The sequence below is a fragment of the Nuphar pumila genome, chromosome 4 (genome assembly GCF_984573655.1).
Source record: "Nuphar pumila chromosome 4, dmNupPumi1.hap1.1, whole genome shotgun sequence".
Lineage (NCBI taxonomy): Eukaryota > Viridiplantae > Streptophyta > Magnoliopsida > Nymphaeales > Nymphaeaceae > Nuphar > Nuphar pumila.
In genome coordinates this window covers 124,745,992-124,764,747 of record NC_143252.1, presented here as the reverse complement: position 1 = coordinate 124,764,747, position 18,756 = coordinate 124,745,992, and the positions used below count along the sequence as shown (strand labels likewise).

Here is an 18,756-nt window from a genome sequence, read left to right as displayed (position 1 = left end):
TAGTCCAACGACTACAATTTAGAGTCGGTGGACTAGTTTAAATGACTATGATTTCTCTAAAGCTCCTTTCTCTCTCTCATTGTGTATAAACAGGGGTGACTCCTCTTCTTGGTAACAATGTTTTTTAAGAATTTTATGTGAATGAAATAAAATTTATTATTTTCTCTTTTGAGTTCTCTCATTTATAGCCTTTTGTGGGTTATGATTGAAGTGTCTTCAATAGACACCTATTACAAGCATTTGTGCTTTCGTGGAAGATCCTCATTTCCTTACACTTGTATTTATGCAGGATGAATGAAAAGTGGTTGTCACCATACCTGTGTGACTCACTGACACAAACTATGTGATGTGGGCATCCATAGTAAAGCACAAGATTTGGGAAAATGATCTATGGGGTTCGGTTGATGGATTTGAGAAAGAACCAAAGCTCACACTCATAAAAGTGAAAATGACAAATTGCACTTCAAAGAGAAGAGATGAATAACACCATTGTTGACTATGAAAAGAGATGGAAGGAGCGAAGGATGAGTCATTCCAAAATCATGGGATGACTCATTAATAGTGTTGAAATAAAAAAATGTTCTAGCTTAGCAAAGTTTGAATTTGCTAGTGATGCTTGACAATATCTTCAAGACATGTATTCTCTAAAGTATGCAACTCATGTATGTAATCTCCAAAAGAAAGAAAGAACAATGACCCAAGGAGATACGAGCATAAGAGAATATATAATGCTCTTTCTCTCCTTTGTGATGAATTTGCTCTCTTAGAGCCTAAGTGTCATTGTCCACTTGATAGAGCTCCGAGAAAAAACAAATCAACACAGAACACTTCTAAACTCAATTAAATATTCAATGTCAATAAGCTTCAACAAAGCCTCCTTATATAAATTGTGCTTGGGCTGAGTCCTAATTGCACAAAACCACTTCTATTTATAAAAGTAAAATTACCAACTAAGCTAAAACTCCTACTTAGCTAAAGACTCCTCACAAGAACAATCCAAATAAAAGACTCATCCAAAATTAACCAAACTTAATTGACAATAATTAAATCTATCACCTAGGGGACGTCCCATTAGGTCTCTCTAGGATTACATGCCCCCTTAGGTGGACCTTACTCTTTAATTGTCATGACTTTTGGGCTTGACGCATGTCATGCTTCTCCTGCTCTTGACTAGGACTTTGGATTTGTGAGTTGTCTGCCATTAGAGAAGCCATGTGCCACATCATCAACTTGGGATCCAGACTCTGCTGGTTGACCCCAAGAGGGTTCTGGTAGTGTTGTATGGATCCTGGGCATTGGTGTAGGCACCTAATTTTTGACTGAGATGTTTTCCATCCAAAATTTCACCATTTCACCAAAGCATGATACCTTCAAAGTGATTTTTGGCCTTCAAAGCAATCTCTTTTAGAGTTTTGACTAGAAGAAAAGTTAAAGAGGAGACTCAACTTTCCAACAAACCAAAAATCAAATCAATCTGACATCAGAATCAAAAGTTATGGTCAAAACAGGTTCTCAGTCTCTAACAACTAGTTAGGTTGTTGTTAGCCACTGGTGAATTGTCGTTAGAGCTTCTCCGAATTGTCGGCTTTCATAGTGGAAACTTTAGAAGAACTAACTATGGAAGATAATAGATTAAAAAAATCCTCTCCTACCAAAGAATCAAAACTTGCTATGTCATGACCTGAAAATCACACCACAACATATAGGCCTCCTCACTTTGGAAAAGGCCAAAATGACTATGGAAGTTGCTTAAATGACTACGAAGGAAATCCAAATGAGTGTTAATACAAAAAAGGTGATAAGATAATATGCCACTTTTGCAAAGAGCTAGGTCACATCAAGCCATTTTGCCCAAAAGGGAGAAATGAAAAGAAAACGGCCTCTATGGGATCAAGTGAAAGAGGTGGTGTAGATGAAGGCTCCAAGAATGTTTTATTTGCTCAACTCATGGAAGTCTTTCAACCACTAATCAAGGGTCAATCTTCCTCTCTCTTTGGTGCGACCGTATCAACATGCGTGAACTTCGATAAGAACTCTTTGATTCCGGTGCTTCTTTCTATATGACTCATAATGTAAAATCCGTTAATTTTTATGGGTTCTTAAAAACAAAATTTAATTTGAGATTGGATCCAGGTTGGATGTCGATATCCCCCCCCCCCCCCCCACCAGTTACTCTATTTAAACCCCCCACAGGGGGGTTTCTTTTTAAAAGCAAAGCCCAATGCTCTCTCCCCACCCCATCTCTCTCTCTCTCTCCCTCATTACTCACCCTCTCCCCTCGTCAGAACCACTCTCGCCGAGAGTCTCCCTCTTATCCTCTGCATTTCTCCCTTCGTCGGGAAGCTCTCTCTCCTGTAAGTCTCTGCTCTCTCTCTTGATTTCGTCGGCAGGAGGGCACCACCCTCTTGCTTGTTGCGATTTCTCCAGTAGGAGGGCGGCACCCTCCTGCATGTTTTGTTTTCTCAGGCAGGAGGGCGCCACCCTCATGACTGTTATGATTTCTTCATCAGGATGATGCCGCCCTCCTGCCTATTTCTATTCTTTCGGCAAGAGGCTGTCACCCTCCTACCTGTTTAGATTTTACCGACAGGAGGGCACCGCCCTCCTGCTTGTTTTGATTCTTCTAGCAGGAGGGTGTCACCCCCCTGCATGTCTCATTTTTTTTGGCAGGAGGGCACTGCCCTCCTACCTGGGCCTATCTATCGAGCCCATCTCGGTTCCCTCTTGTTTGGGGGCTAGACTCGACTCGGCGTAATAGCTAAGCCCTCTATCTCTCTGCCCCCTTTTCTTGCTGCGCTAGCTCCTAGTGCTGTTGTTGTCACTAGCATGGTCGAGCTGAGCAAAACTCGTCTAGCATCGAGCGCAGCCTAGGTTGGTCTGATACCTTGGGCCGACTCGTGTGCACCAAATATCAACTTGATTCCTTGCCGAACCAAACCAACTTTTTATGCCTCGTTCCGCCCAGCTCGGCTTGCTAGTGAAGCCAACTCGACTTCTTGTACCGAGCCCGACTCAGTCCGGTCGGCTCAAGCTGGGTTCAGGTTCAACCCCCTTGTCCACTAATACAAGATTTTAACATCATTCTTTTTGCAGAATGATAAATTTTTTTTGTTTTAGCGCTCCATATCAGAGTTACGATATGCTTCTTAGGTAGGTAGGAAGCTCGCTTCCTGGAAACTCTCTTCGGAAGCGCGATACTCGCTTCCGAAACTTCATGAGAATCTCGATTCTCCCATGCTTCTTCTATGCTTCCCACACACATGGTCTATGCTTCCTGTATGCTTTTCTGACGTTTCTTTTCATGTTTTTCATGTATTTTCTCTCACGCTTTCACTCACTTTCCATGTACTTTCTTTAAATTAGTAACCATCATTGTTAGATTTTAACAAAAATTTAACTCTTTTACTGAAAAATCACGAAATATAAGAATGATCAATTTTATTTTAGTTTTTATTTGTTTCTTGTTCGATTCCTATTCAATTACCATATTGCTTCATTTTTTTAATATTTTGCTTTTAAATTGATACTTCGCTTCCCGCTTCCTATAAAATTTAAAATGCTTCGCTTCTCGTATCATTTTCAGCTTTTGCTTCCTAGTTTGACAACCTTGCTAAATAACAACACAATAGGTGAGACACACGCCTTTAAGAACCTACATTTAGAATCGTCAGAGATTCAAACCATCTCCGAGATAGGGGAAAGTTGCATGCGAGAACAATGTCAGAACACTTCTAAAAAATATACATATTATATCTACGCTATATATATATATATGCTTTTAACTCAAGGATGCAGTTTTGCGTATTCTTGTGCACTTTTAAATTATGTCATTTACTTTGTCATCGCGCTATAATGTGCACATGTTACAACTTTCTACAATTTATTTAGCTCGATATGTGGTTTCACACATCGGGTCTTTCTTTATGTCATTTACTTTGTCGTCGCACTGTAATATGCACAAGCTTTAGTTTTCTGCAATTTATTTAGCTCGATGTGTGGTTTCACACATCGGGCCCTGCTTTATGTCATTTATTTTGCTGCCACGTTGTAATCTGCACAGGCTACTGCTTACGCAATTTATTTAGCTCAATTTGTGGTTTCACACATCGAGCCCTGCTTTATGTCATTTACTTTGCCGTCGCGTTGAAATGTGCACAAGCTTATGTTTTTAACGAGGAATGTAATTTTATGCACTCTTGCCTGCTTTAAATTGCGTTAGCATATATATATATATATATTTAAATACATAGATTTACGCATCCTCACCTTTATTCGATTTTATTGAAAGAATCCCCAAGTGAGATTTCAAGCTCGCATTTCCTCGATGTCTTGATAAGACAAATATTTTATGGTTGCATATTCGCAACACCCATCAGTTTCATACATAGCTTACCCCAAGTTATGGTAAGACTCCCTTGCATACTTGGACCAATGATGTCACATTCATACTTACGGGACAAACCTTCTGGGATTGAAAAGTTCCTTTAAATCCCCTTTCCAAACCGGTCCCGACCTAAGGCGTGGGATATTGTTGTGGTTGGGGTTTTCTTTTGAGGAATCTCGCATCGTCTCCATCGTTTTGGTATTGTTAGACATGCACAACATGCTATTACAACGATGAATGAACTAGAGGTTTATTATTACCTCAAACTGCGGCATACACCTGGGTAAGGGAAATCATATAAATGAAATGTTCGCTCGATTTGGTTTAAAAGACCAGATCTTGTAGAATGGGTCGTCAGTTAAAATAAGATTTGACATACACATTCATCTCTTTGGTTCTGTCAAGAGAGATGATGTGAAGGTACAAAAACTCTGATGGACAAGTTGTTAACAACTATGCTCCTCGAGTAGCAATGACTCGGTGTTTTCGGTCATCAGAGTTAGGGGATTGGACTACAAAATGTTATCTTAGGTGGTAGATCCTATTGACTTCTGCAGAAGTTTGAATGCTTCCCCTGTCGCTTATGCCTCTAGGAAATTTTTTTTCGGTCAATAGGTCATCCCCTTAGGACTCACTTAGTTGTCTAGAGTATCAAAATACATAAAATAATAAACCCCCAGATACTCTCAGCTGTTTCTACATTTATTCTATACATGGTACACACCTACATGTCAGTAATTATCGAAACAAGATTAACCTGCTCATTTTTACTTATTCTGAAACTGCACATTGCGAAAGGAATAACACATATGTTAGTCTTGTTCTAGCTTTTGATATACATGCACCTATTAGGTTTTCATAAGTCTGACCCATTTTATGAGATAGAGGTGATGATTAGGTTGATGCGGCAGGTGATGACGTGATGACATCAAGAACTCATTCTCTCTGCTGTTTCGCTCCTGGACACGTCCTTTTTTTGTAATTTTTATAAGGGCTCTTTTTTTGCAACACCTCTTTTAAATAAAATTTATTTATCAAAACTTGTTTAAAGCTATGTGGTTTCAATGATTATATGAAGATCCAAAAATCTCTGTGTAAAGGTAAGGTTAGCTTGTAATGCGCCCAAGGTCCCTTGACTTGTTCTTTTAAAATTTGTTTTTCGCTGAACTACCATTTTAAACTTTGAAAAATGATTGATTGCAGACTTTCAATTTTTTTCTAAAATTTATAAGTTTGGGATTTTGGGGTGTTACACCTAATGAGTCCGTACTATCCAAAAACTGCAATGATTCTTATGTTTCAAGCACCAATGAAACATCTTTGAAAAATAAAAGCTTGGGTACTTTACAAAATTCTTTTAAAAATCAAAATTTTTATGTCCCAAATATTAAAGTAGTACCCAAACTTAACCTCGACCTTTTATCCGTTTCTCAAATTACCGACCATGATGTAAGGTCATTTTTTCATCTAATGATTGATTGGTACATGATCTCCAATCCAAAAAGTCGATCTGGCGAGGCCATAGAAGATGTGACCTCTACTACATGGACAATTTGAATCAAAAGATGTGTGTCGATGGTAACACTCATGATGCACATGAAGGTGATATGACTATTGTTGAACCTCACAATGATTTAATCCATGAGCATAATACTATTAATGAAAGTAATAATATTGATGTAAATGAAAGTAATGATATTCATGATATGCATGAGTGTCGATGGTAACACTCATGATGCACATGAAGGTGATAGGACTATTGTTAAACCTCACAATAAACTTTAAACATACTCTTGTCATATACAAGGCTAACCACCATGTGCATTAGAAAGGTATATCCAAAGTCAAGACATAAATCAATCTAGTGTTAGAAGATCTACGAGAATATCCCAAGCACCTAATAGGTTTGTATCCTATGAGTCGTTTGAACCTCACTATAGAACTTTATTTATTGCCATACACTCATATGTCAAACCCTCCTCCTATATGGAAGCAAAAAACATCATGAATGGATTGAGGCCATGAATAATGAAATAAAGGCCTTAGAAAAAAGCTAAAACTTGGGAGATTAAATCATTACCTATAAGAAAGAAAACCATAGGATGTAGATGGGTTTATAAAATTAAAACCAAAAGTTAAGGGACGTTAGAAAGATACAAAGGTAAGCTAATCACCAAAGAGTATAGTTAAGAATATGCGATAGATTATGAGAACTTTTGCCCCAATAGCTAGGATGACCACAGTTCGAACTCTCATCACTATCACATCTATTAGACAATAGTCTATCTTTCAAATGGATGTTAAAAATGCCTTTTTAAATTAAACTCTTAATAAAAAAGTTTATATGGAATCTCCACTCAGGTTAGGTTTGGCACGTGGAAAAGTTCTTTGTTTACAAAAGGCTTTGCATGGTCTAAAACAAGCTCCTAATACTTGTTATGCTCGTTTTAGTAATGTGATGGTTCAACTAGAATTTAAATCCTGTTATACTAATATAATACTACCTTGTTTGTTAAGTCCTTCAACACAAGTATAGTTATTTTACTCCTCTACGTGGACGATATGATTATCACAGGAGGTGATAAACAAAGAGTTAGTCATATGAAGGATGTTCTCAAAAAACACTTTGATACGACATGTGTTGACTTTCTCTGATATTTTTTTTCGGATAGAAGTTGCTTACTCACTTGAGGGTATTTTTAGTCTTAGACTAAGTATGCAATTGAGATAATTGAAAGGTCGGGTCTTATAGATAAAAAGAGAGTGGACATGCCAAAGGTCATCAATGCAAAAATAAAAAAAGATGATGGAGAACCTTTGAAATATCCAACTCCATATCGCCAAATGATTGGCGCCTTAACTTACCTTTCTATTATTAATCCTAATATTTCTCATGCTATTCATATTGCTAGTCAATTTCAACATTCTCCCACTATCATACATATGAATGTTGTAATGAAAATATTAGTTATGCTAAAAATTCTATCAATCATGGTTTGTTTTTATTGTCTTCTTCCCTATTAGATGTATTTGCATATACTGATTCTGATTGGGGAAGAGATGTAAATGATCGTCGCTCAATTACTGGTTTTTGTATTTTTGTAGGTGATCTTTGATATCATGGAGATGCAAAAAATAATAGAAGGTATCCATGTCTTCCACAGAAGCCTGGTATCGTGCAATGGCAACTGCGACTTCTGAATTTTTGTGGTTGCGATAACAAAAGCGATGTTTATATCGGGAGTAACCATACATTTCATGAGCGAACAAAACATATCAAAATGGATTGCCATTATGTCCATGAAGAGTTCTTGAAGAAAACCATCACTCTACCATATATACCATTTGAGTAGGGGTGGCAATCGGGTCGGGTTGGCGTGTCAGCATACCTCAACCCGAACCCGACCCGTTTATTAAACGGGTCGGCTGTGGCAAACACGAACCCGACCCGTTTAATAAACGGGTAACCCGACACGACCCGCCAACCCATTTAATAAATGGGTTGGGTCGGGTAAACGGGTTTTCAGGTTGGCGGGTTGACGGATCGGGTTGTCAGGTAGGCAGGTCGGGTTGACGGGTAGACGGGTTGGCGGGTTGACGGGTCGGGCAGACGGGTTGGCGGGTTGACGGGTCGGGCAGACGGGTTGGCGGGTTGACCCACTCGCCTAACCCGTTTATTAAACGGGTCAGCCGGGTTGGCGGGTTGGCATACCCCCAACCCGAACCCGACCTGTTTAATAAGCGGGTTACACGGGTCGACCTGTTTATTAAACGGGTTGGCTTAAGCCCAACCCGAACCCGCCTAAGAGGCGGGTTGGCGGGTCCTGTCAGAAATTGCCACCCCTACATTTGAGTATCAACTGGTGGACTTCTTCGCTAAGGCGTTAGTATCTCCCATATTCCACTTTCTTCTTGGCAAACTCTCGGTTGTCATTCCGTGAGTTTGAGAGGGGTTGTATATATATATAGATATATGTGTGTGACATAATTGTAATATGTATTACCCTTCAGGGGTATTTTAGTCTTTTGACCAATGTAATTTCCTGTAATAGGTGTCACCCAATAGGGGGCTGTTTTTATTTAATATTGTAATATGTTATATTGTCAAGGGCATTTCTGTCCTTGTCAATATAACAACAATATAGCTGTTGGAGGAGCCCCAACAACTATATTTTGGGGAGCCTCTAACTCCCCTTTTTGCTTATAATCATGGGGCTTAGACCCCTTGTAAAGCTATTCCTTTTGTGTGCATTATGAATGAAATAATGGTTATATTTTTTTAGTGTTGTGTGTTCCTCTGAGCCCCTAAGTGGCTGTTGTGTTTTTGCCCCTTGTTGTTTCATTACAACAATGACCTTCTTTCTCAATGGGTATTTTAGACATTTTTACTAAAATGGCTTAAGGGAACCACTGTTCCATCATATCTGGCTGTGAGAGGACCCGCTTTGCAAACTGAAGAAATCTGAGCTCCTTTGTTGTAAAAAGGTGTGAAAGAGGTCTTATGTGGCAAATATTGCAATGAAAAGCCATGACTCTTGCATGTGAATCCTATGTCTAGCATATGTGCCAAAAACATTACATTATAGCACTTCTGCATCTTAATGCCTGCAAAACGCCAATTGATGCAATTAGAGGCATGAGTCATGGTTGCTTGCTTTGTCTGTTCTGCTTAGCGCAGTGATTAATTTTTGTTGTATTGATTTTGCAGTGCCTATGTCAGTTATTGCGTCTTTTAAAAAAATAAAAGCTCTTGTCAACAGTCATCTCATGCTTGCTGATGCGCTGAGAACATCATCTATTCTTGTAAGTTCCTCATTCTCTACTGTGTTGCAAATTGGCTCATTTTTATTTCAGTCTTTTAAGCTGAAGCTTCTTCTATGAGGTGCAGGTGGTCAGTGAAGATGGAAAGAAAGTTAAGCGTGTGCATCAACTTTCAGATGCTGAGATTGAGGACTTGCAGGTTATTGCTGTTAACCATCCACCTCCATTTCTCTCCGCAATAAAATGGAAAAGTGCACAAATTGCTGCCTCTTTTGGGCTTACAAACATACAATAGTGTGCACAAGCAAAGGGCCACTTATGGGTCAATACAATAATCAAATCCACAAAGCCACTAATGGGAAAAAACAACACATAAAACTAAAAAAATATATTGCACATTGTGAACACTCCAATTTTTTCAAAATTTTAAAATTTTCCTTTTTGCCCCTAGGACCCACCTTCTGAGTTAGTCAGAAGAGCAATTGTGTCAATTTCTAATTATTTATCGGATTCACTCTCTGGTTGAAGGTCCGAAGCCCAATTTCATTTTCTATATTTGACCCAATCTCGAATCCAAATTGGATATCCAAATCCAATTCTGAGCCCAATTCTCCTGTTTTCAATTCAAAATCTAAAAATCCAAAATCAATTCTCTGTATGGCCCAGGTGTTTTGTCCAGATCCAATCTCCATTTGGATCCACTCTTTTCATTTTTCTTTAGTTCGAGATCCAAACTCGATATTTACTCAAAAATCTCGGATCTAGATCCATTTTGAAACTCAAATTTTTAAAATTAACTCTGTTATTTCACAAACCCTCAATCTTCAAATTTCAAAGCAAATATTTTATAAAATCCTTTAAAAACTCCATCTGGATAAATTCCCTGCATTTCTCTTATATTTTAGGTTTTTTTTCAAAAAAATACAAAGGGGATGTAAATTCAGAAAAGTAAGCTTTAGGGTTTTGAAAATTCTCGTAATTAAAACTTTTTTCTTGAAAAATTTTAAAAGCTTGAGGGGCCATTTTTGAAAAAGGGTGTAACGGCCTCCTCCTATATAACAACCATCGAAGGGGAGGGGGAGAGACCATCGAGCCTGGCAAGAAGCTCTTGTCCCTCTTTCCTTTTCCCTTCCTTCTCCCCTGACTCTATTCTTCTCCTTCTTCCTTTTCCCCCTCTCTACCCTTTTTCCTCTGTTTTTTTTTTCTTGATTGACTGAAGGAGATCAGTCCAACAGAAGTGCATACAGAGGAATCGCTTCTCTTCTCTCAAGCTCTGGCAAGCCACGATGAGAATCATCCCCTCTCCCTCTTTGTTTTTCTGTGAATTTGCCTCTTCTTCTTTCTTTTCGATTTTTCGTAGTATCGGCGTTCCTTCTCCACTGAAGCATCATATGCAACATCAATCTGCCTATAGCAGCATCGATTTGCATTTTTCCATAGGATGTTGACCTTTTCTTTTATTGTTAGCTTCCTTTTCTTCCTTAAATCCTTGTTACATTATCGTTGTTTGTTCACGTATTTGATTCTCTACATCTGATGGCAAACCCGTATCACTCATTCATTGCATTTTCATCAACTTCATCATCATCCTGCATCGTTCATTCATTAGATTTCACTTCCTCATCCTCATCATCATCTCATGTCGTCCCCTGTTCAGGGCATCACATCATTCATTACCTCTGCAATAGAGAAATCAGATCTAAGAATTTGCATCATTTCAATCGTTTCTTTTTTTTTATATATGCATCAGATCACAGTTTCCGGATCATTTCAATTCGCTAATCGTTGAAATGTTTGGACTGCTGCACTTCTGAAGCATAGCCATGTTTCATCGATTTATCTTTGAATTTTAATTTTGCCATTATGCAGATTTCGTTTTAGATCATTAGCCATTGTGCATATTTGATTTCCCTTTAGTATTTGCATCTTTGCATCTCCTCATGGCATTCCCAATTTCCACTATTCCAGGTGCAGCATCTCCCTCATCATGTGGTAATCTGCAATGACCCTGCAATTCCTGTTCATTCCTTTTGTTTCACTGTTTATTTTTCTTCTGATTCATGGGATTTCCTCACTTTCATTTAGCATCACATTTCCTGCTCAATTTTGTGCATCTATGTGTTTCTGTTGATTACATTTCCCATCATGTGTTTCATCCCTTTCCTTTGGCATTCATCATACATTGCATATCATATCATCTTCTGTCCCTAGTTGTATCAGGTTTGAAGTGGTGCTGTCATCCTGCACATCAATGCATACTCCTACAACAACAACAACAACAACAACAACTACGCCTTCATCCCAAAACAATTGGGGTCAGCGACATGAACCAAAAAAGAAATTCATTTTGGGTCTTCCACATGAATCCTTTTCCTCCAATCATTTCTATCCAACGCCATGTCCTCGGTGAGGTTCAAAGCATTCATATCCTTTCCTATCATCTCCATCCAAGTCTTCCTAGGCCTACCCCGACCTCTTTTAACTAATATATTTTCCCATTTCTCCAACCTTCTAACTGGAGCATCATTAGGCCTTCGCCGAATATGTCCAAACCACCGTAAACGATTCTCTCGCATCTTATTTTCAATGGGTGCAACACCTACCTTCTTACGTATCTCTTCGTTCCGAATCTTATCTTTTATTGTATTTCCACACATCCATCTAAGCATCCGCATCTCAGCTACACTCATTTTTTGAATATGATGTCTCTTGGCAGCCCAACATTCCGTACCATATAGTAAAGCGGGTCTAATAGTCGTCCTATAAAACTTTCCCTTCAATCGCAATGGCATTCTACGATCGCACAGCACTCCAGTAGCACTTTTCCATTTCATCCACCCAACCTTTATCCTATGATTTACATCTCCATCAATTTCTCCATACTTTTGAATGATGGATCCCAAATATTTGAAATAATCATTCACCGGTATATCTTGCTCACCAAGCTTCACTACACTCCCATCACTACTTCGTTGCTTACTAAACCGACATTCCATATATTCAGTCTTACTCTTACTCAACTTAAAACCTCTAGCTTCCAATGTCTGTCTCCATAATTCTAACTTAGCATTAACCCCAGCTCTAGACTCATCAATCAAAACAATATCATCAGCAAACAACATACACCACGGTACATTTTCTTGAATTGATCTCGTAAGCTCATCCATCACTATCGCAAATAGGAAAGGGCTTAAAGCAGATCCTTGATGTAACCCAACCGTTATCGGAAAATTGGTTGTCACCCCTCCACAAGTGCGGACATTGGTTACTACTCCTTCATACATATCTTTAATTATACTAATGTACTTGAGAGAAACACCTTTCTTCATCATTGTCCACCAGAGAACGTCCCTAGGTACTCTATCGTATGCCTTCTCTAAATCAATAAAAACCATATGCAAATCTTTGTTCCTCTCTCTATATCTTTCAATAAGTTGTCTAAGAAGATGTATAGCTTCCATAGTTGATCTTCCAGGCATAAAACCAAATTGATTCTCCGATATCATGACAACCTTCCTCAACCTAGACTCAATCACCCTCTCCCAAAGTTTCATAGTATGACTCATGAGTTTTATACCACGATAGTTTGTGCAATCTTGTATATCACCCTTATTCTTATATAAAGGCACCAAAGTACTCTTCCTCCACTCATTAGGCATCTTATTTGTTCGCCAAATCAAGTTAAAAAGATTTGTCAACCATTCTAAACCTTTCTCTCCCAAGCATTTCCAAGCCTCGATAGGTATACCATCTGGGCCAACTGCCCTTCTTGATTTCATTTTCTTCAAAGCCTCTGCAATTTCTTTCTTTTGAATCTTGCGCATAAAGTCACGATTTATCTCATGAAAAGGAATGGAAAAGTCTCCAAGATCTTGAGCATGACTATCATTAAATAGCTTATCAAAATAATCTTTCCATCTCTCCTTAATCTCCTCATCTTTGACTAAAACCCTTTGTGTTTCATCTTTGATACATCTAACCATACCCAAATCCTTCGATTTCCTATCTCTCATCTTTGCAAGCCTATAAATATCCTTCTCGCCTTCTTTGGTATCCAACTTGTCATAAACCTCCTTATATACCTTAGCCCTCGCGTTTCGAACAACTTTTTTAGCTTCCTTCTTTGCTATCATATACTTCTCCAAATTCTCATTATCACGACTCTTACTTAGATTTCTATAACACTCTCTTTTAACCTTAATAGCTAATTTGACATCCTCGTTCTACCATGATGTATCCTTACCTAGTGGTGCACCGCCTTTAGACTCACCCAATACCTCCTTAGCTACTTTTCTCATACCACCCGCTATCTTATTCCACATTGATTCTGAATCCTCCTCGAGACACCAATCAACTTCCTTAACTACCTGCTCTACAAACATTCCTTTAGTGCATCACATTTTACATTTGCCACATCATTTGATGGAAAGAATAGTAGCAACGGCAACTGCTTAACAAGTAGCAATGATCTTCACAGTCTTGAACATATAAGGTCTGATTGGCAAAAAGGAATCATCAATTCTTAGTTTGATTGAATTCTGTGTACCTTGCGTGTATGATAGGAATACCTTTCTCTAAGCCAAGGTGACTGAGAGCTTATGTATTGTACAATTGTTAGCTAGACAGTCCACTGTAATTCAACAATCTAGCCATGCTAATCATCTGTTTGACACCACCAGCATATAGATCAACTTGGGGTTGGAATTTTGGCTTCCATCAGAATGTAAAGAATTAAAGGCGATAGTGGAAAATATGTTGTCATATAGGGAAAATGTAAATTTGATGATACTTGCAGATTCCCAGGTTTCTGCACCGAAGTCTTTGACATTGCTCTTGTGTATATATAAGAGAAGTTCCACAGACGCCAAACTAGCAGCATATGATTAAGGTTCTCAAAGGCATTCCTAGAGTCACCTGTGGACTAATTGTGCAATTGTTTGCGAAAGGCTGACATTTCAGCTTATGTCACTGATACGATAAAAAAAAACAAAAAAAAACATTTTTGGAAGCTCAAACAGAATTTTGCTGTTCTTCTTGTGATTCCTGCATATTTCCCGCAACTATACACTGTTCATCTTGTAATTCCTGCAACTATATATTGTCAATCTTGTGATTCCTGTATATTTTCTGCAAATACATGATGATCATCACTTGTGACTCCTGCACATTGCATTTCATTTTTACATATGCACTCCATTTCGGTTCAGCATATACATTGCACTTCCCCACAACCATATGCATTGTCAGCTTTAACCGACGCATATGCATTCCATTTCAAAATATGCATATGCATTTGCATTTTCATATGCATTTCAGCATTTGCATTTCAATTTTAGTATATATCATTTCATCTTCATCATTACCATATGCATTGTTTGGTTCTGCTGAATTTTACTGTTACATTTCCTGTGTATATATATTTCATTGTATTAATTTCAGTTTATACATCTACATTTTATTGCATCAAGTAGTGCCTACAATGATTTGTTGCACAGCATAACACCCTCTTCATCTAGCATTGTATCATCAAAATTTCCTGCAACCATGTGCTCTTTATCTGTCATGCTTTTATTCGCTAAGTTTGTATCATCATCACTTCATTTTTTGTTTCATCCTGGTTTGCATTTTACATTTGCTGTAGCATCATCATATGCATTTCACCTTCTGTTTCATCCTTCTTGATCTGAGAAGATGTTAGGTTTTGAGGAAACTTTTCAGCCATCGGCTGAAATCTGTGTTAGTTTACCAATGCAACATTTATTCTAGAGATACCTCTATGAATTTTGATGAGCTTGAGAACATAGGGACTAAAATCCCAAATCCCATCAGAAGGAATAGCGGTTTTTCTTGCTTGTCTGGTGCTGCACTAAGTGCTCATATCACTTTAGCAAATACATATATGCTGAATGATCTCATTGGGGAAGAAAGACTACCTGGTTTGGATTCCCCAAATTCATTTCAGCCACTGTCATCTCCTCCATCTCTTTCAAGGTCGGATCCTTTATCATCTTTTCAAAGCAACATCTGAGCCTTGCTTGGGAGTGTATCCACTGACAATAATTTTCTTGTTCCTGCAAGTGTTTATTGCCAGTGTTTCCTGCAAGTGTTCTTGCATGTGTGTGTTAGCTTAAATCTTGCATATACATATGCATTTCTTCATAAGTATAGGCATTGCACTTAGGCAAATGCATATGCATTTATTTATTAGCATAAAGCATTGCACTTAGGCAAATGCATATGCATTTATTCATTAGTATAAGCATTGCAGGCAAATGCATTTTTTCGTAAACATAAGCATTGCACTTAGGCAAATACGTATACATTCCATTTATACATAGGCATTGCATCTTAACATATTAACATATGCATATGCATTTCCATTGCAACATAGGCATAATCATATATATGTTAGTTTTAACATAGCATTTTCAATTTCTTTCTATATTTTGCACTTCTGTTGTCTTGTGCTATCTCGTGTTTGCAGGGAAGCATGAAAGACCCTGAATTCTTTTTCTAGATTAAGAAATTTCAATTTAAGATTATAATAATTTTATATTAATAAAAATTTCTACTTTTCTGTTTAGATTAGAATGTATGAGCATATAATTGCATTTTAAATTCTCGTAATTTTTTGTGGCATTTCATTTTATTTTATTCTTCAAAAAGCATTATGGTATAACACGAATGACACGTGCACCATTCTAATAAGAAGTAAATAACCCTAAGTAAATGATTCACATTTATGATAATAGTCAAATTGCGAACAATACTTAGGGTTTTTATCTTTTATGGAATAAAATTTGACCTACACTTTAGGTCCTTTTTGAAAAACATCATATTTTCTAAAAATTGATTTCATTTTCTTTCTCTATCAGAATTTAAAGTATAAATTAATTTGAGATATATTTGTTGCTATAGTCATGAATATATTAAAATTTAATTTAATTTTAAATCCTATAAAGGCACAGAAATTTATTTTATTCTTTATTAAAATTTAAATAAAGATTAAATTAGAATATGTTTGTGACCATAGTCATGAATACATTAAAATTTAATCTTGTTTTAATTCTATTAAATAATTAAATTTGCTTTTTCAAATAAAATCTTTCTTTATAAGAATCATATCATTATTTTTCATCTTTTTTAAGTTATTTCAAGTTATTTTCAAAAATTCCAAGTGATTTTCATGTAATGAAATGGTGGTCTTCAACAAATGCACAAATAACTCACAAACAAGTGTCTATTGGAGACACTACAAGCATAACCCTTGAAAGGGTATAAAAGGAAGAACACTTGAAAAATAAATAATACTTTATTCATGAACAAAATGCTTAAGAAGCATGGTGCTTTACATTGAAGGGGTTCACCCCTATATATACAAAAAAGTGGAAGAGAGAGAAGAGCTCATTTTGAGCTCTCCAAAAGAGACGTTGGATTCCAACGTCTCTTAATATAGCTGTTGGACTACAGTCCAACAACATTTATTATTATAGCTGTTGGACTATAGTCCAACAACATTAATTATAGTTGTTGGACTACAGTCCAACAACTATTGAACTAGTTTCTATTGAACTAGATGCTAAAAAAGAAAATAAAGAAAAATAGAAAAATAAAATAATAAAAGGAAATATAATAATATTAAATAATATATATATATTACAGTTTACATTTTAACACTCCCCCTCAAACTTACGGTACAATGAGCGAAAGTTTGTCTAAGAAGAAGTGAAATCTGGGAGCAGCGAGAGGCTTGGTGAAGAAGTTTGCTAATTGATATTCTGATGTAACATATGGCAGATCAATGGTTCCATGTAAGTATTCTTCTCTGACATAGTGACAGTCCATCTCAATGTGTTTAGTACGCTCATGGAATGTCCGGTTGCTTGCAATGTAGATCGCACTTTTGTTGTCACAACACATCTTTGAAGCTTGCGTTGCTTTAGCTCCCATATGTGCTAGCAATCGTCTGAGCCAAACAACCTCCATAGTGGTGGTTGCCATGGCTCTGTATTCAGCTTCGGTGGAGGAAAGAGAGACTTTTTGCTGCTTCTTGCACCTCCACGAAATTAAGGTTTCACCTAAGAACACACAAAAACCAGTAGTTGAGTGTCTATTATTGGGATCACCTCCCCAGTCAGCATCAGTATATGCAATTAAATTTAATGAAGATGAAGCAGACAAGAAGAGTCCTCGTGAAAGAGAGGATTTTAAGTATCTAATAATACTCAAAATCGCTCCCATGTGCACGGAGGTGGGAGCATGCTGAAACTGACTGACTGTATGAACCGCATGAGTTATATCTGGCCTAGTAATGGAAAGATAAGAAAGAGCTCCAACAAGCTGTCTATAAGGAGTAGGATCATCAAGAAGTTCTCCATCATCAATTTTCATTTTAACATTGAAAACTTCTGGAGTGTCTACTTTCTTATCATCTGTAATGCCAGACCTGGAAACGATATCAAAAGCAAATTTAGATTGAGATATCAAATACCCCAAGGGGAATAAGCAACTTCAATGCCTAAAAAATATCTTAATAAACCTAAGTCAGTCATTTCAAAGTGAGTTTTAAGAAGAGATTTGATATTTGCAACTCCCTGTTTGTCGCCTCCAGTGATTATTATATCGTTTACATAGAGAAGAAGAATAATGATGCCTGCATCAGATTTCTTAACAAACAAAGCAGTGTCAGTTAAACAAGGTTGAAAACCAATATCAAGCATAACATGACTAAATCGGTCATACCAGGCTTTTGGAGCCTGTTTAAGACCATAAAGAGCTTTTTCTAGACGAAGAGCTTTACCTTTAGGGATACTAATACCAGGTGGGGCTTCCATGTATACTTCTTCAACGAGATTCCCATTCAGGAAAGCATTTTTGACATCTAATTGAAAGATAGGCCATGTTCTAATGGAGGCTAAGGCTATTAAAGTTCTAACAATGGTCATACGGGCCACAGGAGCAAATGTTTCTTCATAATCGATGCCATACTCTTGGGCATATCCTTTTGCTACTAAACGGGCCTTATATCTTTCCAGGGTCCCATCACTTTTGGTTTTAACTTTGTATACCCACCTACAACCTATAGGTTTCTTACCCGGAGGAATATCTTGTATCGTCTAAGTATTGGCCTTTTCTAGTGCATCCAATTCTATTTTCATGGCTTCTATCCATTCTATATGATTTTTTGCTTGAGAATAGGATGATGGTTCAACATATGATTGTATTAATGCAATGGCGGCCCTATACGTGGGTGAAAAAGATTCATAAGACACAAATTTTTCTGGAGGTTTAGAGATTCTAGACGTTCTTCTAGGTGAGACTTCAGAGTATTTTTGTAATGCACATGGAAGATTTTGCTCTCTACGTCTTGAATATTGTAGACTAACATCCCTATGGATTTGCTCTTCATTATCATCATTTTCAACAACAATAGGACTTTGATCATTGTCAAGGTCACATCCAACATCACATTCATTGGATTTTGAAGTTGGATCAATTAAAAACAAGTATTCAGTGACATCCTTGGATTTTTCAAATTCAAAGAAGCTTTCTTTTTCCAAAAAAGATACATTTCTTGACACATATAATTTGTCATTTTGAAAATCGAAACA

At 37.3% G+C, this 18,756-nt stretch overlaps 1 protein-coding gene across 2 annotated transcripts in view; it reads left to right on the top strand.

Annotated features, from left to right (window-relative positions):
• Positions 1-18,756, top strand: part of LOC149840922 (la-related protein 6B-like) — a 79,575-nt gene that overhangs the window by 44,372 nt on the left and 16,447 nt on the right. For both annotated transcript variants that reach the window (XM_090003462.1, XM_090003461.1), the window contains exons 3-4: positions 9,093-9,187; positions 9,273-9,344. In XM_090003462.1, coding sequence (XP_089859588.1) covers positions 9,093-9,187; positions 9,273-9,344 — 167 coding nt within the window. The remainder of the gene's footprint in view (positions 1-9,092; positions 9,188-9,272; positions 9,345-18,756) is intronic.